The 27,946-nt window shown below is 52.3% G+C and overlaps 1 protein-coding gene across 8 annotated transcripts in view; it reads left to right on the forward strand.

Moving 5' to 3' along the window:
- KDM2B (lysine demethylase 2B) overlaps positions 1 to 27,946 on the forward strand; it is a 103,173-nt gene that overhangs the window by 67,379 nt on the left and 7,848 nt on the right. For all 8 annotated transcript variants that reach the window (XM_037052037.1, XM_037052038.1, XM_037052039.1 and 5 more), the window contains 2 exons: positions 21,008 to 21,232; positions 26,755 to 26,898. In XM_037052037.1, coding sequence (XP_036907932.1) covers positions 21,008 to 21,232; positions 26,755 to 26,898 — 369 coding nt within the window. The remainder of the gene's footprint in view (positions 1 to 21,007; positions 21,233 to 26,754; positions 26,899 to 27,946) is intronic.

A 27,946-nucleotide genomic window follows, 5' to 3' on the forward strand; every position in this document is an offset into this window, starting at 1 on the left:
CGATACACTCCCCCGTTTCTGTCTCCACTGGATGCCCACACACTACTCTGTTGTCGCGTGTCCGTCCTAAGCCCTTACTTGTTTCTTGAGACTGGAGCTCACCTATTGATTTTTTCCCTGGTCTGTTTTTGCATCCTGTCAGGCACGATTGGTCCCAGGTAGCAAGGGACCGGGGCATGCTTATTCAATGAATGGGCTTGATAGCAAGGTCTTCCCAGAGCTTCCGAAAGTTGACGTTGTGTTTGATTATCTTCAGTCCTTTGGTTCTCCAGATGCCTCTGAGTCCTCGCTTCCGTGAAAATAAGGATCACTCCTGACTGTAACTTTTATGTCCCAGTCCCAGCCAACTGTAGAAAGGATGCTAAATGAAAGCGTCCTGAGAAGGGCCACAGGGTTGCCCGATGTGCGACCCAACACCAAATTGTAAATTTACTTAAAACATTATGAGATTTTTTGTGTGTGTGTGTGATTGCGTGTTGCAATGTCCTTAATGTGTGGCCCAGGACAACCCTCCTTCTTCTAGTGTGGCCCAGGGACGCCAACTTTGGGCACCCCTTAGGGTCCAGGCCTTTCTGTCCCCCAGACCTGGGCATCCCCCTTTGCCAGCCGATCGGGAAGGATCCTGTCTCACCTGGAGATTTTCAGCCGTCATGTGTGTCCTTGTGCAAGCACTTGATCGGAACTTGAAGACAGCGCTCGGCTGAAATAACCTGCAATTAAAGTCAGCAGCCCTGGATTTCTTTCTCAGGCTCTAACGTGCGCAGCCGTCCGCGTTAATAATGCCAACGACAAATTCTTGGAAAGCCGTTGCCGTGTTGAGGGCTCCTGCCTCCGGTGGAGCAGTTAGAGAGCTGGGCAGGCCCGGCGGGGGGTGCTGACTGCCGTCATCACGGTAGTATTTCTGGAACAGTGGCCTGTCCTTCAGACTTCTCTTTTTGTCACGTGTCATCAGAGGTTGTCCCATTGTAAAGGAGGATACCTGGTCACTGGCACTGGGAGTGAGTTGTCATGTCCGCCCCCCCCCCCCCCCCCCCCCCCCCCCCCNCCCCGCACCCCTTCTCTGGAATTCGGCTTCCTTAGAGAGATGGGTGTGTGTTCTACCTACCGGTGTCAGCTCATCTTTCTCCACATCCAGGCGCTCCTGAGACCAGGACGGGGATTCCTGGCGTTGTTTAATTTTGCTTCGGGTTACACAGGTGGGAAGGGCAAGTGTCTTTGTTGGGACAAAGAAAGTGGGCGGGCACACCTGAAACGAATACAAAATAATATGGCACGTCAACTGTAATCGAAAAACAAAATAAAATTTAAAAGCAGGAAGCGGAACCCGTAGTAGGACGCGCTCTAACACACCCGCCTTCCCCACCCGTGAATGCACGCGACTGAGGGAAGCAGTTTGCCAGAGCTCAGAGATCATTTTACTTATAAAAATGATTTGGGGGGTGCTGTTGAGGTTCATCGCTCTCTCTGTCGATGCTGGTGGGCCAAGACGNCCGCCCCCCCAGCCCCCCCCCCCCCCCCCGCCCCTTCTCTGGAATTCGGCTTCGTTAGAGAGATGGGTGTGCGTTCTACCTACCGGTGTCAGCTCATCTTTCTCCACATCCAGGCGCTCCTGAGACCAGGAGGGGGATTCCTGGCGTTGTTTAATTTTGCTTCGGGTTACACGGGTGGGAAGGGCAAGTGTCTTTGTCGGGACAAAGAAAGTGGGCGGGCACACCTGAAACGAATACAAAATAATATGGCACGTCAACTGTAATCGAAAAACAAAATAAAATTTAAAAGCAGGAAGCGGAACCCGTAGTAGGACGCGCTCTAACACACCCGCCTTCCCCACCCGTGAATGCACGCGACTGAGGGAAGCAGTTTGCCAGAGCTCAGAGATCATTTTACTTATAAAAATGATTTGGGGGGTGCTGTTGAGGTTCATCGCTCTCTCTGTCGATGCTGGTGGGCCAAGACGGGGGGAGGGGACCGGGTGTGGGGACCACCGTGGGAGGTTTGTTAGCTTGGGTGTTCCCAGTCGATGGGTTCTTCTAGGCAAGGGCCCTCATTCTTTATATTTATTGTTATCCCTGTTTTTTAAATGGTAGAAAAATAACATCGAGTTGACCGTTTTAACCATTTTTAGGTCTACAGTTCGGTGGCATTAAGGGGAGCCACATTGCTGTATCACCATCTCCGCCACCCATCCGCAGAATTGTTTCATCAAAACCCCGTTAAGCAGTCACTCCCCATTCCCGGCCACCTCTTCCCAGGCCGGGGTGCCCCCGACTCTACTTTCTGTCTCTATACATTTGACTGCTCCGAGGACCTGGAAGAAGTGAATTTGTCTTTCTGTGTCTGGCTTATCTCACTCAGAATAATGTCTTCGAGGTTCATCCACGTTGTAGCCTATGTCGGAATTCTCTTCCTTTTTATGGCTGAATCATATTCCATTGTGTGGCTGGACCCCATTCACAGTTGTGTTTTGTTTTATTAAATCCTCACCTGAGGATATGTTTTTATTGATTTTTCTTTTTAGAGAGAGAGAGAGAGAGGAAGGGGGAGAGAAAGAGAGAAATACCGATGTGAGAGAAAAACACCAATTGGTTGTCTATCATATGCGCCCTGAGCAGGGATTGAACCCACAACCTAGGTATGCACCCTGACGGGGAATCGAACCCACGACCTTTCGGTGTATGGGATGACATGCAAATCCATGGAGCCACCCGGCTAGGGTGACTGATGGCCCATGTTTTGCATTTCCATTCATCTGTTGGTGGACACTGGCTTGCTTCCGTCTTTGTTGGAAAAAAAATAATGCTGCTAGGACCACGGGAGCGCCAACATATTTTCAAGTCCTTACTTTCTGTTCTTTTGGGTATCAGCCCAGAAACGGAACTGCTGGGTCAGATGGGGGTCGTGTGCCCAGTGTTGGAGGGACTGCCACCCTCATTTCCCGCAGCAAGCAGCACAGTTGCACATTCCCAACCTCGGCACAGAAAGGCCCCTGTGTCTCCACGTCCTGGTCAACACTTGGCTGTTTTCTGTCTGATTTTTTTAAAAAATTTATTTATTTACTTTCAGAGGGGAAGGGAAGGGGCGAGGGAGAGAAACATCAATGTACAGTTGCCTCTGGTGTGTGTCCCCTTTTGGGAACTGGCCTGCAACCCAGGCATGTTCCCTGACTGGGAATCGAACCGTGATCCTCTGGTTCGCAGGCCCGCGCTCAATCCACTGAGCTACACCAGCCTGGGCAGTTTTCTGTCTGATTTTTTAAAATAGCCATCTTAACGGCTGTTATTTCTGTTTAACTCACTTCATTTTTTAGGCTGAAGTATCGTTTAGAAAATCACAGACATGGCAGCTCTACCCCTAAATGCTCAACGCTTGCATCTCTGAAAAAGAAGATCTTATACGGAGCCCGAATAATGTGATTACCCCTAAAATATGTCATCATTCCTTCATACCACCTAATGCCTGGTCCTCCTCAGATTTCCCAGATCTTCCTTTGTGGCTGCATGGCCCAGACCAGGACCCAGCCCGGGACCACACGCCAAATCTGTTTGTAATTCGCTCTTTTCTATCTAGACCTTTCTCAGGACGATGCTTTGTAGAGCAGCTAGGAGGAATGAGCAGGAAGTCCTGCTCAATTGATGCGTGTGTCTCTTTGCTTCTTTGTGGTGTCTTTTTGCTCTACCCCCCTCTCTGTTGGAATTTCTGTAGACTGGACAGTAAATCTGAAGGCTCCGTTAGATTAAAGTTAAACAACCTGGCGATTAAGGTGGTTGCGGCCTGATTCTTCAGACTCAGCTATGTTTGTCCATCTTTCCCCTGTAGAGTGGTCTGGAAGGGGGTGCGTTGGCCCCTCGCTTCCTGCCACCAGTCACAGCCGGTTTCAGCCTCGGTCGTTCTTCCCTGGGTCAGTAGTTGTGTTGGGAGGCAGAGTAGAGCAGATCGCCCCTCCCATGCGAGCTCACTCCAGTTCTTTGCCATAGGTTTCCCTCATCCACGCCTTTCCGCCCCAAAGGGCTGCATGCCTGCTTCTTCTTCCCCTTTAAAGACCAATTTTCAAAAAGGAGCCTGTTTTGTGGCAGCTTCCAGTGGTGCCAGACGAGTTTTGTCAGGTTTTTTTCTGTTCTGAGTGTCATGATAAACTCATGGATTTTCATAGATCGGGGGTGGGGTGGGGTTTCAAAGGCAAATTGGCCCGCTGGAGATAAGCTGTTCTAAAAGAAAAGCGAAGAACGGTCGGATGAAGGGAGGCCCGTGGCGGCTCCGTCCGTGGGAGTGTGTGTGTGTTGCCCCATCCCTCCGCCCAGCCACACCCACCTGTGAGCATTTGCATTCGCCAGGCCTGCATCCCTAAGTGGGAGGCAATCAGATTTTGTCTGAGCCCATCCGTGACTGTGGGCAGCTCACTGCAAAGTTGGTTCAGCTCTCTCCTTGGTTTGATTCGTTTCAACACGCCCCACGGTTTAGGGCCAACGGTCCCAACCAGGTGACCTTTTAGGGATAGAAACTGAAAGGCACTGTCAAATAATGGCGTGTGTGTGTGTGTGTGTGTGTGTGTGTGTGTGTATATACACATTCTGGTATATATAAAATACATATATATTTTTTCATTCAGGTAAAAATCACATGATGTAAAAGTAACCATTCCAAAGGGAACACTTCAGTGGCATTTAGTTCATTCACCATGTGCCACCCTTGTTTCCGTCTAAATTCCAAGATAATCTCACCACTCCAAAAAGAAACCCTGTCCCCATGAGCAGTCGCTCCCCATCCCCCCACCCCACCCTGGGCCAAACCCCACCCCCATCAGCCCCTGGCACCCACAAGACTACTTTCTGTCTCCGTGGATTTGCCTGTTCTGGACATTTCATGTACAGGGGTGGGCAAAAGTAAGTTTCAGTTGTCAGTATGCAAAACACAGAATGTGTAAATAAGTATGTGTAAATAATAGAAATAATTATAATCTGCAGGTCTTTTTTTTATGAACTGTAAACCTACTTTCGCCTGCTCCTGTATATGGAATCATATACTATGTGGCCTTTCGTGTCTGGCCTCTTGCCCTTAGCGTGATGTTTTCAAGGTCTGTGTATGCTGCAGTGTGTGTCAGCCCGCCATTGCTTTTTTTTTTTTCATTGCTTCTTGTGGCTGAATAATATTCTGTTGGATGGAAAGACCACGTTTTGTTTACCCACTCATCATTATTGGATGAAATTTGATTTGTCTTCACATTTTGGCCATTGCAAACAGAGCTGCTATCAGTGGTGAACATAATTTTAGGTTTTTTTAAAGACTTTATTTATTTGCCCTGGCTGGTGCGGCTCAGTGGACTGAGCGTGGGCCTGCGAACCACACGATCGTGGTTTGATTCCCGGTCGGGGCACATGCCTGGGTTTCGGGCCAGTTCCCGGCGGGGGACCCACAAGAGGCAACCATACATTGATGTTTCTCTCCTCTCCTTCCCTTCCTCTCTAAACGATAAATAAATAAAGTATTTTTTAAAAAATACTTTATTTATTTATTTTTAAAGAGAGGGGAAAGAAGGGGAAAAGAAAGGGAGAGGAACATCGATGTGAGACAAACATCAGTTAGTTGCCTCTCATACACGCCCTGACTGGGGACAGAACCTACACCCCAGGCATGTGCCCTTACTAGGAATCAGACCAGCGACCTTTTGCTTTGCAAGAAAATGCCCAACCCACTGAGCCACATCGGTCAGGTCCATCATTTTACTTCTTTTCTGTCTGCTTTATCATCCCATTTTATGTAATCTTTGGATCTGGTCTTTGGATCTGGTCTTTTGTTGTTGTTTTTTTTGTTTGTTTGTTTTTTATATTTTTTAAAAAATATTTTACTTATTTATTTTTATTTTTACTTATTTTTTTAAGGTTTTATTTATTTATCTTTAGAAGGGAAGGAAAGGAGAGAGGGAGAGAAATATCAATGTGTGGTTGCCTCTTGTTGTGTCCCCCACTGGGAACTGGCCTGCAACCCAGGCATGTGCCCTGATTGGAAATCGAACTTCAATCCTTTGGTTTGTAGGCCCATGCTAAATCCACTGAGTTACACCAGCCAGGGCCTACTTATTTATTTTTAGAGAGAGGGGAAGGGAAGGAGAAAGAGTGGGAGAGAAACACCAATGTGTGGTTGTCTCTCATGTGTTCCCTGCTGGGGACCTGGCCTGTAACCCAGGCATGTGCCCTGACTGGGAATCAAACCAGTGACCCTTTGCTTCACAGGCCCGTGCTCAATCCATTGAGCTATACCAGCCAGGGCTGGATTCAGTCTTTTGGATTTAAAAACGTATCTTGGCTAAGTAGAAAATATTCTTTTTCAGAGATACAAACGTAACTATTTAGAGGTGGAATTGTCCTGATGTCTGTAATTTTCTAAACGATACTTCAGCATGAAAAAATAAAGTGTGTTAAAATGAAGGAACACCCGGTAGGATGGCTCTTTTTAAAAAACACGGAACATTTTCTTTATATCTTATATCTCTCCAAGGTCTTTCTTTGGAGGACCTCGGGATCGACATCATAGATGCTCTGGTGCCAGAAAAACCAAGGGTGGGTGGGTGGGGGAAGATTTGGCCCTGTTACGAAGAATGTTTTTCAATGTAAAAAGCCCTCGTTGTAGGCTGGAATTATACTGGTGTTTTATGCATTTTTAGCTCCTTCAACTTTCCAGAGCTCCTAGGGAGGGCAGTTTGTCAGACAAACCCATTTGTTTCGTCCAAATTGTCTGAGCCCTCAGCCTTAGCCTGGACTTTTGTGGGGCAATAAATAGAGTAGGGAAATAACCTTTCTATGGTCATCAAATGAATTGGAAATGGGGTGGACGGTGGAAAAACATTTCCCAGATCAATGCCACTCACCTGTTAAACTAGTTAACTCTTTAAAAACCCTATGCATAGTCACAGTCTTGCAGTGAATGCGAATATTTATTGGCTGATGTCGGTAATGTAGGGAGACAGTCTTAGGAGAGGAGCCCCATTTCACGGGAAAACTCTGTCTGTTTAAAGGGCCTGTTTGACAAATATACTTGGTTTTTAAATGCTTGTGGAGTGGCTCTCCAGGAGGGCAATAAAAAGTAACTAAGTAACATTAGTAATTTCCTTAACAAATCACTGCAGCCCTTTGTCACTCAGGCACCCTCTGAACCCCGGTTTTAGTCTTAAGCTGCTATGTGACACTATGCAGAAAGTCCCCCTATTTACATTGTATTAGGAGAATCACTCTCCAAGAGACTTCCGTTTGCCACGAAGGGGGGAAACCTATTGAAGAAGAGAGACCAGTGGTGAAATAAATTGAGCAATACACTTAAAAAATGGTGAAATCGTAGTAAAATAACCGAGGTATGCATTCTCTACTGCTCGTTACACACAAATTATTACTTGCATTGACAAGCGACCCATTGCATGCCTACTCTGTCATTTCTGTTCCCGCCTTATGGGCATGTTGACAAATGGTGTCCTTTGGTTTCAGGAGAGTGCCAGCCCCTTCCTGGTCTGGACACAGAATCCACTCCCTTTTCCTGCCCTGATCCTCTAGTAAGTAACGTTCCCAAGTTGCAGCCGTGCTGTTTGTGACCTGGGCCACGTGCAGGAGTCACCCTCGCCCTGGGGGAGCTCAGAGTCCAGGGGGCGAGTGCCCAGTCTGCCGGCTCTTTTTCTTTCTTGTTCCTGGAAGTGGAGGTGGAGAGGACGGATTCCCTGCCACCTGTGACCTTAGCTCCCCGCCTGTCCCTGCCTGTCCCCATCGTGGGTCAGCCTGCGGCACCCTTAGGTGCCTAAATCAGGGCAAAACCCCTGGACGGAAAGGGGTCTCGATCTGATAGGCAGATAGAAAATTAAACAACACTCAGAGAGAAAGTGGGGGAGTGCGTGATGCGGCCCAAACGGACTTGGCATCCATCTGTTTTTCTTCCCTTGCCACTTGGAGTTTCTGGACCCTCCTGGCTCCAGGCATTTGCCAACTGCCCAGGTGGCACCAGCATCGGAGGGCACATTCTGAGACTGTCAGCCTAGGCTAAGTGGAGCTGGGAGAGTGTTCAGTTCTTAGTGTAACTGAAAGATGAGATCGAGGAGAAAAAAATGAGCCTAAGGCACGATGTAAACACTGAATTTTAAAGTGGCAATTCTACTGGGCTGACATCATGTATTTTATATACAGTCCAGGACACTATTCATACAAAACCAATGTTGGATAACTGTGTGCACCATTTAGCTAAAAGAAACAATTGAGGGAATAGAGGAGTAGGAAGTTCTTTGCAGATGTCAGAAGAGGAATTTTTAGAGGTGTTAGGATAGTGGCTAGCTGGAGCCGCTTAGTATTTAGAGAGAAACCAGCCCTTTAGTCCGGGTTGATGAGCTGTTATTTGGGATTCTCTCTACTCTTGTATTTTTTTTTTTTTTTTTTTTTTTTGCCAATTACAATGATGTGAAGCATGATTAGCATTTTATCAGCCCCCCTGCCTTTCTTTAAGGGTCTTTCTTCCTTCTGGATAGCGTGTCCCCTAAGGCAGCAATGAATTCACACTTCGGTCCAGACAAGATAGTTTTTTAAAAGATCATTATGGATAGAGTGAGGTGTGTGGGGGTTATTCTTTGGCTTTTTTTTTTTGTTGTTGTTGTTAACCTCGATTGTGAAAAATAGAAGATACTCAGAGCAGACATGTTTCAGAAAGTAGCAAGTCTGCTGGGATCTCCCCCCCCCACCCCCAGTGTCAGTGGGTGTATACATTTCAGACAAACTTTAAAACCCACTCGGGAAAACTGACATCCCTGTTTACTCACTCCTGCTGGCTCCCTGCTGGGAGCCTCCTCCTGAGTTTTATTTACAAGTTCTCTGCCACACGTCCTGCCTTCCTTGAAAGACCAGGCGAAGACCTGCCTGTGGGTCCCTTCTGCTCTCACACTGGATTTCGGGGCCAGTGGCCAGAGTGTGAGTAACAGTTGGATGACATCACAGGGTCGATTGCTGGCCAGATTTCACAGCTAATGGGCTTCCCCCCACCCTTGGGAAAGCCTCTTATCCCTTAACAGAATGTCACCCATTCCCCTGTTGGGCAAACCTTCTGGTTTTACACGTGAAGACTGAGCAGGTACAGGTGTGCACGTTTAGTGTGACCTTGGGCGTTCCTAGCTAAGTGCTGAGTATGCAGCCCCTGGGCTAAGGCTTTCTGCTCCTCAGCTGGCTGGAGCTACTATGGTTTTGACGCTGACGATAGCGTTGTCCACTATAGCTAATGGTTGGAGGTCCCCCTTCAGAGTAAGGGCGGCTGGGGTAAGTGACCCCATAGACTTTTTTTTTTTTAATCAGTCTCAGTCTGAATTTACAGGAACCATTTTCTGCAGGAGTAGGCTGCTTTTGGAGTAAACACTAGGAATCTTTACAGTTTAAGAATTAGAAACCCACACCTTCTGGGTCAGCCCCCCAGGGAGTTTCCAGTCTCCTAGAACTGGGGGCCCCCACCTGGGACAGATGCGTTTAGGGCTTCTCTCTGGCAGCTTCCACATCTGACGCTCGTCTCAACTCCCATCTGCATCACCCCACGTTCAACGCCAGTTCCCTTTGGACCTGAAAAGGCAAACCTGAGGGCTGAGAAGGCAGCGTCGGGCGATCGGCCAAACCCAAATGCCCTTATCTGGGAGAAATGGTCCCCTATACCGTATCCAGGCCGACGGGCCTGCAGGCGCTGGGCACGGGGTTCTCAGGTTCGCGGACATCAGGTCCTGGTCCCAGAGCTGGTGCAGACCCGGGAGCCTGGGTGCCCGCGTTCGGGGACAGAGGGACCGGTGCCTGGCATCTGGTGCAGGGCTGCACCCCGTGGCCCGTGCGCCCCGGGGCTCCCACGAGACGCCCCGCAGGACCACACAAAAGACCCCACCCGAGGTCGGGCGTGCATTTCCTGTTAGGTAGGCGGCGGCGTGCAGCCAGCCACCCATGTGTATCCCGCGGCGAGCGGGCCGGGCGGGGCACGGGGCACGCCCCCACGCAGCCCCAGTCCCCGCGCGCCTGCCGTGAGGGGCCGCCCTCTGCGGGTCCGCCCCCGTGTCACCGCAGGCCGGGCTCCCTTTGTGTGCGGCCCGAGAGCCGCGGCCGCGCCATTGGCCCGCCGGCCCGGGGGGCCAGCCCCTTCCTGGCTCGCCTCATGCATATGCATGAGCGCCCCGGCCCTCCCCTCCCCGGCCCCTCCCCGCCCCCTCCCGCGCGGGCGTGCGAGGCGCGCGGCGCGGCTCCCTCCTCGCGGCAGCCGGAGCCCGAGCCCGAGCCCGAGCCCGGGCGAGCCGAGCCTGCTCCGGGCGGGCGGCGGCGGCGGCGGCGGCGCTCCAGCCATGTCAGCGCGCGCGAGCCTGGGCCCACCATGAGCCATGGCCATGTCCGTGAGCGCCGAGGACGACGACTATGAATCGGAGCCGGACCAGGTCGGGGGCCCGGGGTGGGGCTAAGGGAGGGACCCGCCACCCGACCTCCCGACCGGCCGACTGACGCGCCCAGGGCGGCCGCGACGCCACCCTGCCGCGATGAGGAGAAAGTTTTGCAGCCGCCGATGGTGGTGCCGCCAGGGCCTGGCCCGAGCGGGGCACAGAGGAGCGCGGCAGGCCGGCGGACGCCCCGGGCCCGGCAGCCGGCCCGGGCAGGGGGCGTGTGCAAGCGACTGTGCGCTAGGGTGGCCGGCCGTGCCTCGGGGACAATGTGGGCCTCGCCGTCGGGCGGGCCCTGCCGGGCGCCAGCCAGGGCCGGCGGGCAAGTTGCGGGCGCCGGCGCGCGTTCGGCCGGGGCGCGCCTCGCCCTCCCCTCGCGCCCTCGCCCGCGGCCCACGCGCGTGCCGGCCGCCCCTGGCGCACCCGGACCTGCAGGCGCCGGCGCCTCCCTCCTTTCCGTTTGCAAAGTTGCACCGGGACCGTCGGCCTTTGGGCTGAAGGACGCCGCGGCCCGAAGGGTGTGCGGCCCGGGGCCGTGGGCCCGACGGCCCGAGCTTTTGTCTGGGCGCCGCGCGCCCGCCGCCTGCCGTGGGCAGACGGAGACAGGAAGGGGTGCGAGCCGCGGTCGGCGCGGGGAATCCGGAACCGGCGAGTGCGCTCCGCGGCGGAGGAAGCCGTGACCCCAGATGGCAGTATTTGGCCTCGGTTGGGTTTAGAAGGGAAAGCAACCTCTCCTGGGAGCAGGGGAGAGAAATCTGCGCATAAAACAAAGCCCTGGGTGTGTTTACGGCGTGAATTTACTACGGGAGGATTTCGCATTTAGGAAGCGGGGAAGAAAGTGGAGGTTTTACGAAGTATAATCTGTAGAGTATTTGAAACAGGACACAGGCGAGGTAGGCTTGTCCAAGGAATTAAGCGTTGGGTGGTTGGGTTGTCATGTGGGCATGGGGCTAGGTAAGTAAGATGCTTGCTTCTAACCCTGGGTGGAATAAAGATGTTTGGGGACGTTCAGGCCTAGGTGTTTTCCCTTCCATTAGGCGCGATTGAGGAAGTACTGTGCGCGTTGCACTTAAATCGTATCACACGTGTTATTAAGTGGATTTATTTAACAGATGAAGTTAAACTGTATTGTTTCCTCAGTTTTGCTGGACGTTTTTCAGGCACGTGCACCTTATGGGATGTTCCTGAATCTCGCTGGTCTAATGGATTAACCCAGAGACAACCCAAGTGGTCCGGGGGCTTGGAGCTTGGATCCAGTCCGCAGCGCAGCCTCGGAAGGGCTCTCCTAGTCTCCTAGCTTAGTTCACACCTCAACTCTCGGTCTGAAGTTTCAGTTTGGTTTGGGGCTACCTAGTCCCTGCCCGCAGCTCGCCATGTCTATGGCATCTGATCATTCATAAGACGCTTCCATACAGGGCACTGCACTTAGGTGTTTCAGCATTGAGGTTCCTGTCACTTGTTTTATTTTTGTTTTTTTTTAATTTGGCCACACTTATGGCCTGTGGTAGCCATAACCTGACACCACATGAGATAAGACTTAGTACATCTCTGGGCTCAAAAACACGTTTTCAGGTCCTGCCACTCCCGAGAGGGGCGTCTATCAAGAGAGGACCTGTACGCCCTGTAGCCAGATTTTGTTTGCCTCCTCCTGCTCAGCGAGCCAGCCACAGAAGTTCTCAGGGGTCGAGATGTTCGCTCGAACATGACTCCTTTGGCTCGGATGCACTGAGGGAGACAGCCTGTAAGCCAGGCCAGTGGGCAGCGGGCTTTTCCCACGGCCCCGCAGAGAGGATGGCTGTCAGCGAAGGTAATTGGCAGTAGGAACGATCCGGGCTGTGCTTCCCAGCCACGAGCCTCCCCTCGCTGCTTTTTTTCTGTCCTTGGATTTCTCGGGCCTGAGTGGAAGGGTGGCTTCCTCGAAGCACCTCAAAAGCAGCTGTTTCCAAACGAGAGTCAGAGCCTCCAGTTCGCAGGCCCTACACCCCAGCCTTTAAATGCGTCTTCCTCACAGAGGGCTCAGGAGGTCTGACCCCTCTGCCCCCGCCCCACCCTGCAGGAATGGGTTGGCACCACAGGAGAGGCCCCTGGTGGGCGGGTGTCGGGGTCCTGGCATGAGGGCATGCCGGCGTGCGTGCACCCCGGCTGCGGGAAAGGACCCGGTGGAGGCTGTGCTGGGAAGCTCCAGTCTCCCTGCCCCTGCCTACAGCTGCCGTGGGGCACCATACAAGTCTGTACGTCTCATCCCCGCCCGAGGCTGGTGTCCAGTACTGGGCGCCATGGGGCTTCCTTAGGCCTGCTCTGGGCTGGCCTGGCTGCCCGGCGCCTGCCCACAGCAGCCCGGGTTTCCCCTGCTCCCGGGAGCAGGACGGTGATGTGATGTTGGGTGGGAGGAGACCCCTCCGGTGCTCTGGGCCAAGCTCACCCCTGGCTGGGCCTTCTCCCGTGGACCTGGCTTGCTTCCCCAGTGCAGGATGTGTCTGGAAAGTCTTCAGCTCTGCCGCTCAGTTTGAGGAGATGCCCCTCCGAGGGGGGCGTGTTAGCGAGCAGGATTCTTGTTCCATCTTGGGTTATTCGCTTTTTAACCCCCTGAAGTGGAAATAGTTTTATTCCTTTCTTTTTCTCTAAATAAAAATGATTATTCCTTGTTTAAAATAACAAAAAAAATAGGAAATAATGCAGAAGAAGGTATTTCCGAAATGTGGGTGGTCCTCATCACTGCGTTCCTCCTGGTGGCTTCTTAAATTGTGGCGTTTCAAGACAAGAGGTTCTTGGATCTTCCTGAAATTACATGCAGACGTTTTGGGACTCTGGGCCTGTGTGTGTTTTCCTGGGGGAAAAGTCCTTCACTTTCCTCAGACTCTCCAGAACCCTGTCCCCTGGGTTTCTACCCCTTGTTTTGTTGGGTTTTTTCCCTCTTGCTCCTTACCCTCCGCGTGTAAACAAACTGAAGCCTCCCTGTGGTCCACAGGTGTGTGTTAAGAGGCCTGGGGTGCTGCTGAACCCCAGCTTTTCCTGGGATATCCACGATGCTCGAAGATTTGGGCGCAGATACAAACGTGGATTTCGATCTGTTATGCTGTAGAATGCAGCATTAGCGTGACAAAAGAATTCTACTGTTCAGGGGACCTGTGCCCACCCCTTGGGGGGTTAAGTGTCCTTGTGCTGCTGTTGCAGGTGGTTTGGTAGGGAACTGCTTTAATTGTGAAAACCTCCACCCGGGTTTTACTCTTTCTCTCGCTTTCTCCCCTTAGCAGTTGAAACTCTAGCCAGCTCTCTTCTTGAAACGTTTCCTGGCTCTGTGGTGCCACACCTCCTGCCCTTTCTCCTTCCTTTCCGACTGGTCCTCAGCAGGTGGCTCTTTGTCACCTGGCCCTTGGATGTTACTAGTCTTGAAGCTACTGTCCAGGACCCTCCTTCCGTTCTGCCTGGACAACCTCATGGACTTAACTAGTTTCACACTGTGTGATGCTCATTCCCGGTAGTGTAGCTCGGCTCCCGTCCCTCCCGCCTGCTGGCCGGCCACTTTCCTTGGGTGTCCCGTGGGCTCCTCATGTTCCACGGTGGAGCCACTGTTGTCCGTCTTCTCAAGCCCCATGGTTCTCCTGTTGCTCTGGCTGCAAACCTCCAGGTTTTCCAGGGCCCTTCCTGCTCGAGTGCCCCATGTTCACTCAGCCTGCGGGTCTTCTAACACTGGGTCAGCTTCTGAAATATCTCCTGAGTCGTCCCCGCCTCCCATCCCGTCCATGGCTCTTCCTCAGGCCTTGATGATTTTCAGCTGGACGACTGTAGCGTCCTCAACCCCTCTCTCTGCCTTGCAGTTTGCCCACCACCCAAAAAGTAACCCCCACATGCTTGCCAGAAATGACCGCATTGCTCCTGCATGTAAAGCCCTTCCACTGTTCTTGCAGGGGCAGGCGGCACACGGGGCCCTGCAGGGTTGGGCCTCTGCTACCTTCGTGCTGGCTTCCAGCAGCCCTATCAACCTGTTCCTCGAACAGGCTGTGCTGTTTCACATATCTTACTCTTCCTTCTGCCTAGGCTGTCCGTGCCTTCACCCCACCCCCGCCCCTGGCCTGCAGAGTCCTGGCCACCCTCTAAGACTCTCTGTAGTCGCCACCTCCTGTGTCTGTGACACTTTTCCCCGCCCCCACCCCCCCATGAGAAGGGGCATTTGGCCTGGGTCCAGGCTTTTGAGCCACTGCCTGGGTGCATATCCCAGCTCCTCATTTATCGGCCCTGTGACTTTGGGTAGACGACTTAACTGTGCCGTGCCTCAGTTTCCCCATTTCTAAATGGAAACAGTGATTCCCACCTCATTGGTAATCGATACAAATGTTGAAAAGAGTAATTACTGAATAAACGTTAGCTTTTGGTATTCTCATCATCATGTTGCACTGTGCTCGTGTGGTTACAGTCTGCCTCCCCCTCGGCCCCCGCGCCTTTAAGAGTACGGAGCAGCCCTGGCTGGTGTAGCTCAGTGGATTGAGCGCGGGCCTGCGAAATAAGGGATTGCTGTTCGATTCCCAGTCAGGGCACACGCCTGGGTTGCAGGCCAGTTCCCAGCAGGGGATGCATGAGAGGCAGCCATACATTGATACTTCTCTCCCGCTCTCCTTCCCTTCCCCGCTAAAGATAGATGAATACAATCTTCAAAAGAGCAGGGAGGAAGTAGCCCTTCCTCATCTCTGTCGTCATGGCACCTGGCATGGCCTCTGGTGCTTAATTCACAGCCAGAAAACACTTGGGTGGGTAGGTGGGTGGGTGTGGGTGTGAGGGGTTAGTGACCCAGTCTCCCGTGCAGCTCACAGGCTCTGTTGACCGGTGATATTGACTCTCTTTTCACGCTTTTTTTTTTTTGGCCCACCTAACTGTTTTGGAGAAATATCGAAGTCCTTTGCCCATTTAAAAGTTGCGACTTTTGTTATTGTTGTTGAGTTGTTAGAGTTCTTTACAGATTCTTGACACTAGCTTCTCACCAGATATGTGATTCACAAATATTTTCTCTCATTCCATGGTGTCTTTCACTGTTGATTGTTGCCTGTGCTTTTGGTGTCCAAGGCCATGAAGATGTACCCTTAGACTTTCTTCAAAGCGTTTTATAATTTTAGCGCCTCCATTTAGGTCTTCGATCCATTTTCGAATTAATTTTTGTATTAATTTTTGTATAGGGTGTGAGCTAGGGGTCCAGCTTGTTCTTTTCCTTGCAGATATCCAAAAAGACTGTTCTTTCACGCACTGAGTTGCCTTGACACCTTTTTCAAAATCGGTTGGTCGTCAGTGTCGGGAGGTTTCGGTCGCTGACTCGCAAACTGTTCGGCTGGTCTGTCTGTGGGTCCCAGTGCCAGCACTACACTGGTTTGGTTTCTGCTTTGCAGGCAGTTTTGACGTCGTGAAGTCTGGGTGCTGTCCTTTTGTTTTTCAAGAGTGTTTCGGCTGTTCCAGGTTCTTTGAATTTCCGTGTAAATTTTAGGATCAGTTTGTTAATTCCTGCAAAAAAGTCACTGGGATTTTGATTGCATTGAATCTATAGAGCACTTTGGGGGCGTATTGCCATCTTAACTATATCGCCTCTCATTCCATGAACATGGGGTGTCTTTTCATTAATTTGGGTTAATCCAAGTAATTTTAACCCCTGGCTTTGCGAGAAGCGGGATTGAAGAGGTTCTGCCAATGGGTATTCTGGAGACCAGGATCTGACAGGGGACACTCAGTTCATGTTTGTGGAATAAATGAATGGGAGAACTACCTTACTAGTATTCCTTTTTTAAAAAATCTTCTTATTTATTTATCTTTAGAGGGGAAGGGAAGGAGAGAGGGAGAGAAATCTCAATGTATGGTTGCCTCTCGTGTGTCCCCCGCTGGGAACTGACCTGCAACCCAGGCATGTGCCCTGTCGGGGAATTGAACCACAATCGTCTGCTTCGCAGGCCCGCGCTCAATCCACTGAGCTACAGCAGCCAGGGCACTAGTATTCTTTTTAAGGACAATGCTGACAGGCTGCTGATAGGAAAAAGATGTTGGAATACTAAGATTTGGGGGGGGGTGCCTATAGACTTTCCATTTTTCTAACCAGATGGAGCTAATTGAGGCCGTGGATCCTGGGTTGATGAGATCAGCGAATGGCCTCAGCTGATCTGGTTGAGGGGAGGCTGGTTTGGAAATGGAAGTCAGCAGGTCCCATTGCTGCCATCATCATCGTCGTCGTTATTATTTTCATCCTTACCTACGGATGTGTGTGGTGGGTGATGTTAGGAGGAGGGAAGGGGGGGGAGAAAAACGTGGTTGTGAGAGAAAGGCAGTTGGGTGCCTCCTGCACTCCTCGTTGCCTTTTGCTGAGAGGATCACGTCATGCTGAAGTTAACAGAGACCCCCTGGGTTACTCGAACAAACAGAAGCAAGAGCAGGAGACCGTGGAGTTCAGTTTTGGCGTGTGAAGCTGTGGGTGTCTCCCAGGAGAGCTCAAGCCTGAAGCTTCACACCAAAACGAGGGGCCTGTGCACCTCCCTAATGTGAAACCCTCTGGTGCCTTTTCTGATGTGTGGGCTTTCTCAGTGGTCTTCATTAGGGTCCTGCGTTTCAGGGGTGGCTCAGTTGTTTGTTTTTTAAGATTTTGAATATTATTATTTTTTAAATGATAAGACTGCTCACCCCTGAGTAAGCAGGTCTTATCATAAGCTTATTTATTTATTTATTTACTTACTTATTTATTTTTAGAGAGGGGGGAAGGGAGAGAAACACTGATACATTGGTTGCCTCTTGCCTACCCCTAACCAGGGACCTGGGTTGCAACCCAGGCATGTGCCCTGATTAGGAATCAAACTGGTGACTGTTCCGTTTGCCGGAGGACACCGAATGGACACCTAACCCACTGAGCCATGTGGGTCAGGGCTCAGGTGCTGCTCAGTTAACTATGAGAAGCTGTGGGCAGCTGCAGCTTTTCCAGCCCTGATGGGCAGCCGGCTAGAGGGGGCCAGAATCAAAGTTCTCAGGGACAGTGGACTTCCATCTCTTCTTCCATCTCTTCTTTCCATCGTTTGCTCTGTCATTTTCCAGGATGTCTCAACTGCCATTGAAATGGCAGAAACAGCCCCAGACGGGCTTGTTTTTTCCACAGATTAGAAAAGTGCTTCTTTAGATAGGAATGCGCTTTGGAAAGCATGGGAAAGCACGTACAAGCTTTGTGACTGGCCGGATTGGCCCAACTTACTTTTTTTTTTTTAAACTTCCGAGAGACGCTGTCTTCGTGGCCAGCGAGGCCAGAGGCCCGGCCCAGCAGCTGTTTATACCTGCCATTCCTGAGTGGGAGGCGGGAGGCCTGGGATTTTTTTTTCTTCCCTTTTCAGTTTTCCACTAAAGAAGCTAGACCTTAAGCGAGAGCCCTTCGCCTCTGGTTTGTCCTTGGAGGGCGGCCCCTGCGCGGCTGCCCTCTGTGTATGTGACAGGGGGCCCTGGATCACCACCGGTTGCTCGGTTGCTCGTGTGATGATTTGAAGAGCAGTTGTTAACGGGAGACACCCCGCATCAGAATGTCTTACGGGCTGTGAAGAGAGGGAAGAGTGCTTCCTGATTTCCATTCCTCTGGAAGTAGCCAGGCTTCTCTGCACATCCTGTGGGCGCCCGTGTGACTGGGGGCGCCCAGCACTGGCTGTGAACCCCGCCCCCTGGGGGGTGTGGACTCCGGGGTCTCCAACCGCTTCGCCTGGGTACGAGGGTGTGTGCTGCGGGCTCCGTGACCGGGGCAAGTCGCTGAACCTCCACCTCCAGTTTATCTGTAAAATGGCATCTCTTTGCGTGATTTTATTTTTAAGGTTTTATTTATTTACTTCTAGTGGAGGAGGAAGGGAGAAAGTGGGAGAGAAACATCAATGTATGGTTGCCTCTCGCACGCCCCCTACTGGGGACCTGGCGCTGCATTGGGTTATTATTGGGAAAATCAGGTAATACCATATGTGAAATATAAGCGCAATCGCGCACGATCATCAAATAGCCACCTTCTCTGTGGTCGTCATTCTTATCATTGCTTCGTTTTCGGACCACAGCCTCTTACCTACCGTCCTCAAATCCAAAGGCTTTGAAAACTGACTTTTCTTATTTTTTTTAACTGCTCTCGGGCACCAAAACCAGACCTGAATTAATGTGCGCAGTGCGTAGGTGGGGGTCAGCATTATCGGTGTTATCGCTAGGAGTATGTGACTCGGGGCGCCGCGGGCATTCCTTGCATATTGTGTAAGGCTTGCTTCGCCAAGAGGCCTGCTAGNATGTGAAATAAGAGCGCAATCGCGCACGATCATCAAATAGCCACCTTCTCTGTGGTCGTCATTCTTGTCATTGCTTCGTTTTCGGACCACAGCCTCTTACCTACCGTCCTCAAATCCAAAGGCTTTGAAAACTGACTTTTCTTATTTTTTTTAACTGCTCTCGGGCACCAAAACCAGACCTGAATTAATGTGCGCAGTGCGTAGGTGGGGGTCAGCATTATCGGTGTTATCGCTAGGAGTATGTGACTCGGGGCGCCGCGGGCATTCCTTGCATATTGTGTAAGGCTTGCTTCGCCAAGAGGCCTGCTAGACCCTGCAGGAAGAGTGACAGATGTTGGGGCGGCCCCTTGCCCGGGGGCAGCTGCTGGGTGAGTAGGCTGGCCACTGGCTGCCCCGAAGGTGGGTGGGCGGGACCGATCGTGGCGTGACTTCGGCAGAGGTTGGATGAGAGGCACCGGTGGAACCGGGTTTAGCGCCTGCCTTTCGCCCTGCCTTTCGCTCCCGGAGTTCACGAGTTCGCGAGTTCAGACCAAGTCGAGCAGGACAGAGAGCGGCAGCGCGCCTCGTTGGGTGGAGACTGCAGCGCGCAAAGGGCCCGCTTGGTCTTCCTGAGTCCTGCAAGCTGCTGGAAAAATAGATGGCAGAGCAGGATCCACGCATGTATCAACTCCCAGAGGTGCGTGTGGGTCGAGATTTGTGAGATTTCCAGCTCTCCGCAGGGGCCACAGAGAAGGAAGTTGGTGAGGGTTTATTCACGGAGCAGGGTGGACTGTCTTTCTGGCGCGGCTACGTTTCTAGGCGGCCCTGGAGGTGTTGGGAGAGGTGCGGTGTGCGCGGAGGGCGGTTCTAGAAGACTCCAGCCACACCCCCGTGGTGCACTGTAACTGTGCCTCCGGGCCCAGATGAACGGGAGGATGGGATTAGGGGTCCAACTGTGGCAAGCAGTTAAAGCGGAAAGGCTGGGACCTAGACGGAAGCTTATGGAGGAGTCTGAGAAGTGGCTTTGAGAGTTATCTGCCTCTGAGATCAGATAATTTTGGGTTGAGTGATGGTCCCCCTGACCAGGGGATGAACCATTTCCCCGAAAACTCGTGCTCCTGGGAAAAGGGGCTTCGCACAAGACCCACACGACCTTCCATGCCCTTCGCTGTCTGATCCTAGGTGGATGAGGCGAGGTAGAGTGTCTGGTTGGGGGCGTTGAGCAGGCACTCCACCGCTGGCCCTTATTCTCAGGAGGCCCTGGGGCTGGTGGCCAGGATGCAGGGACCTCAGCAGGACACGTGGCTGGCTTGTTCGCTGTTTAGCAGTTCATCTATCTGTCTCCATTTCCTCCTGAGTCACGGGGTGGGAAGGATTGGGAGTCCATTTCAAGAAGGTCTCGGAGATCAAGATTCCTCAGGGTTACTGCCTCATCCTCCTGGGCCTTGTGTGGTTTATTGAGCATGTCCTCTATGCCCATCGTCTTGTTGAGAGAGAGTGGTGACCAGACACTCTTGATACCTGCCTCCCCAACTCCTTGTCTCCGGGGGAGGGCCTATGGAAGGACAGTTCTGATAAGTGCCCTGAGGGGGTCAGCAGGAGGTGCCAAGCCTGCTGCAGGGTGGTGGGGGCAGGGGCTGCTGGAAGAAAGGAACATGTGAACTGGGGCTTGCAAGGTAGGTGGGCATTAGCCACGTTAGGTGGGGGATGGTGTTTCTGGCACAGGAAGCAGAGGCTGACCATGTGGCCCTGTGTGGCCTCTGGGGGAAGCACAAGTCACAGGGCGTGGCCTGAGGCATGGGCTGCTGGAGGGTCCTGAGCCCAGGCATGTGGCTGAGGGACGTACCCTCCAGGGTAGGTTCTTGGGGTGCCATAAGGAAGCCCCACAAACTAGGGGGCTTAAATCGGCAGAAACAAATAATTCTCTGGCAGGTCTGGAGACTAGAAGTCTCAAATCAAGGTGTCCACAGGGCCGGCTTGCCGGGAAGGCTGGGGGGGGGGGGCTCTGTCCGCACCGAGTCCAACTTCTGGCAAAAACCAACATTTCTTGGCTTGTGGAGGCATGGCTTTTTGGTCACATGGCTGTCTTTTCCTTGTGTCTTCACACAGGGTCCCTTTGCACTTGTGTCCAAGTTTTTCCCAGTCATGAGGGTGCCCCTCTCTTGGGTTATGGTGCCCCCTAATGACTTGGCTGTAGATGGGTTACCTCTGTAAGAACTCTGCTGGTGAATCGGGTCACATTCTGAGGTCCTGGGGTCCGCATATCTTATGGGACCCGGCAGCCTGTAACGCTGTCTGCCAGGGTCTGGCCCGCCCCGCAGCCTCGCATTTCACAGTCCTGTGTGTTTTCCCGTAGAACCGGGCCATAGGGCGGCCCAAGGTGAAGCTGGGCCCCGCTTCCGCGGTGAAGTTGGCCGCCAACCGGACCACGGCGGGAGCTCGCCGGCGCCGGACGCGATGCCGCAAGTGCGAGGCCTGCCTGCGGACCGAGTGTGGGGAGTGTCACTTCTGCAAGGACATGAAGAAGTTCGGGGGCCCCGGGCGAATGAAGCAGAGTTGCATCATGCGGCAGTGCATCGCGGTGAGTGGGCCCTGCCCGGCCCTGGGACCGCCCCTCCCCCACCCATCCGCGTCAGGCTGTCTCGCTCCCCTGCTGGCTGGCCCGCCCAGTGTCCCTCGCAGAGAATGTTCCCGCAGGGGCTCAGATAAGTGCTGTTTCAAATTCCACGTGGCAGCATTTCCTGCCATGTGCTCATCCTCCTTTTCGCCATAGTCTGATGATCTTGCAACTCCTTCTTTCCCTGGATCACCGGCTGCTTTGAAGTGTCTGCCTTTAAACACGCTGGTGCAGCCTGTGCCGTGTGCGACCCCATTGCCCGCGTTTCCGATCCAGTTCGCATAGGCCTCCCTTCCTTCCTGCCCTCCCGTCAGAGTCAGGTGTCTGCGGGCAGGTCAGTGTCCCTCCTGAAGGGCTGCGTGGGGTGAAGAGGGCTGATTAATAGGGCTCAGGAGCTGGGCGCTGCAGAGCCTGACCTGCGTCCAGGCGCCTCCAGCCTTGCCCCTAGACTCGGCAGGGGACACAGACTCTGACAACTTGGCCTGCAGTCTGACCGAGTTCCCCCTGCACGCACTGACACTCCGATTTCCCCTGGGGTGCTGCTCTCAGGGCCCCGGGGCGCCCTCCTGTGGGGGAAGGCAGAAGGCTCCTGCAGAGAGGCAGAGCCCTGGGCCAGCGCCTCTGCAGGTCCGCCTGGAGCGCCATGAGCCTTTCTCCCTGGCTGCTGGGTCCCTCCAAGCCCCGGGGGCGTTTTCCCCCTCCTCCATCCATCCGCATATGCTTTTTTTGTGGAGATTTAAATTATTGTTGTGATAAAAAAAATACATAAAATTCATCATTTTAACCTTTTTTTTCCAAAATATATTTTTGTGCTATATTTGATACAAATGTATAAAAGGTTTTTTGCATAAGAAACATTTTGTTCAGCCCTGGCTGGTGTAGCTCAGTGGATTGGGCAGGGGCCTGTGAAGACAAGGGTCACTGGTTCGATTCCCAGTCAGGGCACATGCCTGGGTTGCAGGCCAGCTCCCTAGTGGGGAACACATAAGAGACAACCACACATTAATGTTTCTCTCCCACTCTTTCTCCTTCCCTTCCCCTCTCTCTAAAAATAAATTTAAAAAATATTTTTTAAAAAACAATTTGTTCATACTAAAAGTTGATAAGCTACAATAAATTTTCACCTTTTTAAAAAAAATATTTTATTTACTCATTTTTAGAGAGAGGGGAAGAGAAGGAGAGAAATATCAATGTGTGGTTGCCTCTCACACGCTCTCTACTGGGGACCTGGTCCACAATCTAGGCATGTGCCTTGACTAGGAATTGAACTGGCAACCCTTTAGTTCACAGCCCAAGCTACACCAGCCAGGGCTACTTTCACTTTTTAAATTTTATTGTTAATTGTGCTTACTTTCTAAACAAACAAGTAAAAAACCACTCCTTAGTCCACACAACCAAATAAACAAATACATCAATTTCAGTGCACAGATAAAACATATTTTTTCCTGATGGAACAGATAGTTTTTGTTGTTCATCAATTGTTATTTTACCTCATTTATTTTGTTAATCGAAAGGTTTCGGGGGGAATTTCTTGTTTTTACAGTTTACATTCAGTATTTGTGTTCGTTTCAAAGTGTACAGCTTAGTGGTGAGCCAGTCACACGCTTTACAAAAAGCTCCCCCGAAATAGTTTTGGTATCACAGTGTCTCTGACTTTCTCCTGGGTGCAGAACCATCATACACCTGTGTGCTCTGGGACTTTTCCATCTTGCCAAGTGGAAACTCTGTATCTGTTAAAGCACAGCTCCTCTTTCCCACTCCCTACCCGACGGGCCCTGGCATCCACCTTTCTGCTCTGTTTCTCAGACTGCCTTGGACATGTCGGGGAGGCGGAATCAGGCAGGATTCCCCCCTCCTGTGCCTGGCTCGCTTCACTCGGCATAGTTTTGAGGTTCACCCGTGCTGCAGCCTGTGGCGGGATTCCCTTCTTTGTGAAGGCCGAGTAATATTCTACTGCCGGTATAGCCTGCACCTTCTTTACCTGTTCATCTGCCCATGACTTTAAGTTGCTTCCACCCTTGGCTATTGTGAATGAAGCTGTGATGAGCATGGGTGGGTGGGTGCCTCTTGTTTAAGGTCCTGTTTGAATTCTTTTGGATACATTCCCAGAAGTGGGATTGCTGGACCATATGTAATTCTCTCTCTTTTTTTTTTTTAAGATTTTATTTATTTATTTTTTAGAGAGGGGAAGGGAAGGAGAAAGAGAGGGAGAAAAACATAAAGGTGTGGTGGCCTCTTGCACTCCCCCAACCGGGGACCTGGCCCACAACCCAGGCATGTGCCCCGGCTGGGAATCGAACCAGCGACCCTTTGGTTGGCAGGCCAGCACTCAACCACTGAGCCTCACTAGCCAGGGCCATGTGTAATTCTATGCTTGATTTCTTTGAGGAATCTCCACACTTTCTCCATAGTGGCCATAGGAATTTACAACCCACCAGCAGTGCCCGAGGGTCCCAGTTTCCCCACATAACCTTGCTTGTCACCCCAATTTCTTATTTTTTTTCTTTTAATAATGGCCATTCAAATGGGTGTGCGGTGTGGTATCTCTTTATGGTTTCGATTTGCATTTTCCTGAGGACGAGCAATGTGGAGTCTCTTTTTACCTGCTCAGCAGCTTCTGTAGGGAAACCTCTATTGAAGGCCTTTGCCCAGTTTTTAAATTGGATTGTTCGTAATTTTGTTGTTATAATAGGAGTTCTTTGTACAATACGGGCATTAACTGCTGATCACAAATGTGGTTTGCCGGTGTCTCCTCCCACTCCAGCAGGTTGTGTTTTCACTGTTCCCTTTGCACAAGTTTTTAAGTTTCACTGCTGGTGTTTTTGTTATCTGTACCCAGGTCGTTTGAATGGATTTCAGGGAATTTGAGATACCCCTTGAAATTCAATACAGATTTTTATCTGAGTGCGTGTGCGTGCGTGCATTTTTCTGAGGGGGGTGGGTCCGTGTGACGCCCTGCATTCTGTCAGGGTTGGAGAGGTTGTTTATAGGGACTGTTGGTTTTGAAAACAGTGTCACCTAAAACTCAGCATGCTGGCTGTGACCCAGGACTGTTTTCTCTCTCTGACCCCTCCATCCCGCCCGGTGTCCCAGGCCCGGTTAGAGGAAACCTGTCCCCGCCGCCACCTGTTCTCTCTGGTTCTGGTTCTGGCCTGGCACCTGGCGTGGTCAGTGCTGGTTGAAGGAGAGAAAGCTCACTTGTGTGTGTTTCTTCCTCTCCGCTCTCATGTGGCTTCTGGAACTGATCGCAAATGCTGACTCGGCCTGCCCCGGGCAGGGGGCGCTGCTTCTGCGTCATCTTCTTCCAGCCTTTCCACTTTGTTGGGAGGTTTACCCACCTCTCTTCCTTTTCCAGGCCTTTCTCTCGTGACACATCAGAGCACCCCCTCCCCCCTTCCCACAGCAGCCTTCCCTTTGACCCCCTCCATGAGGCTGCTCTGCAGACTCGGTCCCCTGCGTCTGCCGCACCACCTCCAGTCCCTGGGCTTCCCCTCCTGGAACCTCTGTTTCTACCTCTGGCCAGAGTCAGCCGCCTGCCCCCCACCCCACTCCAGTGCCCCGGTTGCCCTCACCAGGCTCCCCTCTTCTCTCCGCTGTGAGTCCGAGTTCCCCAGCCCACACACCCTCCAGCAGCCCCTCTTTCTGCTGCTGCTGCTGACACTCACGCACACGACCTCACCGGGTTCTCCTAGGATTTCATGGCGCTCTGCCTTCACCCTCCCTCATCACTGTTCCCCTCTCAGCCACTCGCCGCGGGCTTCAGCAGGTGTCTGTTGAAGTATTTTGAACGAATGATGGCTCTCTCACCTTCAGTGTTTTATTTGTTAGAATTGCGGTGTTCGTGCCATTTTGTAGACTTTTTCGCTGGGACGTATGCAGTGGAGTGTGTCCCCCAGTGTATTTGAAGCTCCTCTCGCTCAGTGTGATAAAAATGGCCTGTGCGTCCGTCTGGACCCCCGAACCCGGTGCTGGGAGCCGGGAGCGTGCAGGGACAGCCGAGTCCGTCACTTCCCAATCTCGGTGTTTTCAGGACCCCTTTCCCCTCTCCCAAATCAGGGGGACCCAAAGAGCTCTTGCTTACGTGGGGTATTTGTTTACTGCTATTACTGTATTCAAAATTTACACTGACTTCATTTAAAAATAACCAGAAGTCCACTGCTTGGAAACCAAAAGAACATTTTTATAAGAAGTAACTCCATCTCCCCAACAAAAATGACTAGTGGGAAGAACGGCGTTGTTGTGTGTTTCTTAAAGGTTAGTTGCAACGTGGAATCTGAAACCATATCAATGAACTTTTCATCCTGTTACATGGAAATGCCTCAGCCTTCCTTGCCCCTGGAATAGCTCGTTTGCCCATGCATGGTGTTTTGACACCATGCGCTAGCCATTTGGAAGATACTGGCTTGCTGAGTTATTCAGAAGTTCCTGAATAATTGGTGCGTAGCATTCTACATATTCTACACAGACCCAACCACATTTGTTAACACTGCCCATCAGAGAAGTCTTTTTGAGTATTGGGAAGCTGGTCCGGTTCGTGGTGGCTAATGTAAGTTCTCTAAAATTCAGATTTTTGTTGGAAAATTAGAATTGTATCATTTGCAACACAATGCTGTAAGTCGCTTCTCTGGAAGTGACGGGCTCACCGGTTTCATCTCTGAGGAAATAAGCCAATATCCATGGGTTTTTTCTGTCATTCTTCCAAGCAGAGTGGCGCTCTGTGGAGGAAGCGGCCACGGGAGCTTGGTCAGGTGGGTGCGGAGCCTCAAATACCGTTGTTCCGCCCTCCGCAGACGCACTTTGTGCGTACTTTCTGTGACATCACACAGAGTGTTACAAGGATCAAGGGTCGGAATTTTAATAAAATTAGTCCTTTTTCCCGCCTCATCTAAGACACTGTTGAATGAAGCGATGTGTGGCCAGGAGTAGCCCAGGGGACAGCCAGTGCAGCCGGCAGTGCCAATGCCAACACCGTGAGAAAGGCAAATGACGTCCTGGTTGTGTCCTGAAAGTAGTTTTGACCTACCCCCCCACCCCCGACCGCCTGGTGAAGGTCTTGGGCATCCCGCAGTCCACGGCCTAGGCTTTGATGCCCATTGGGGAGGCTCAGCCTTAGCCGCCACCTCCTTCAGTCTCCCCCTCAAATGGGAGGCCGACGCTGACCTCCACATTTCTGATTAGCCTGCCTGCCACCCCTCCCCCCGGCGCTGGCCCCGGCCCTGCTTGCTGCATTCTTCTCCATACTCCTCATCACTGTGCAATATACCGTATCCTTCTCCATTCTGTCCTCCGCCGGGATGCAAGCTCAGGACGACAGGGGTGTGTTCCCGTTTCGTTTATTGCTGTAGTCCCAGCACTGAGTGCACAAGAGCCTAAGTAGTTGAATGAGTGAATGGCAGTGACAGGTGGAGGAGAGCAGCTCAGGCCTTTGCTCCGTCGCTTGTGGGGTCCCCAGCCCCCGCTGACCTCTGCTCTCTCCGGCTCTCCAGCCAGTGCTGCCCCACACGGCCGTGTGCCTGGTGTGCGGTGAGGCAGGGAAGGAGGACACGGTGGAAGAGGAAGAAGGCAAGTTTAACCTCATGCTCATGGAGTGCTCCATCTGCAACGAAATCATCCACCCCGGATGCCTTAAGGTGAGCCGCCTCTGGGACCTGGCTGTGCTGCCCGACCCACCAGGGGGGCCCCTGAGGGTCTGAAGCTCCAGGGGGCAGGAGGAACTTTGATTTCTGCTGTGGAGGGACTCCCAAGTGTGGAGATTCAGTGTGTCAGATGATGAGCGAGGTCCAGAAGGGTCTGGAGTAGCTCAGACCACACACACCCCCACACACACACACCACACCCCACACGCACCACACACACACCACACACACACACACCACACACCCACACACACCACACACACACCCCCACCACACACACACCCCCACACACACCACACACACACACCACGCACCACACACACCCCACACACACCACACACCCACACACCACACACCCACACACACCACACACCCACACACACCACACACACACCCCCACACACACCACACATACACAGGAGACACACTGGGTGGTCAGGCTGCTTGCTGGACCCTGGCTTCTGAGAGAGCTGGGACCCAGGCGCCATACCAGCATAGAGCTGTGTTCCTGTGTGTGGGGACCTGCCCTTGGTGTGTCCAGGGCAGGGCTGCCTTCCCCCGGGACTGCCGTGCTGGACCTGCCTGTCTTGGGCAGCAGGTTCTTCACTGGAAAGGAAGAGCCCGCTCTGGGCTGGCACACAGCTGCTGTCCCGAGAGAATGTCAACATACCCAGCACCTCCCTGCTGGCTGCACCGGAGTCAGCCTGTGCACATCGGAGTGTTTCAGAAGGCACAGTGGGCCTGCCCCAAATGAAGCCTCAGCCCTGAAGTGCCCCCTTTCCCCGGGTGGTAGTAGCAGGGGTTTGTTTTTGCGCTCACTCCTCGAGACTGAAGGGACGCGTTGGGGTCAGAGCGCCGTCCCTACCTTGTCTGCTTGCTGCTTTCTCGCCCTCCGACCACAGGCTCTACCGGGGCAGGAACGGCGCGCCCTGCTCCTTCACACCCAGTACCGGATTACAAAATGACCGAATTCGGTCACCTGTCTTAACTACTCTTGTGTTCTTTTCTTTTGGCCAAAGATGGGATGGACAAGGCATTTGGG

This window comes from Sturnira hondurensis, unplaced genomic scaffold, assembly GCF_014824575.4.
Source record: "Sturnira hondurensis isolate 20B ecotype Veracruz unplaced genomic scaffold, ASM1482457v3 Scaffold0007406, whole genome shotgun sequence".
NCBI classification, from domain to species: domain Eukaryota; kingdom Metazoa; phylum Chordata; class Mammalia; order Chiroptera; family Phyllostomidae; genus Sturnira; species Sturnira hondurensis.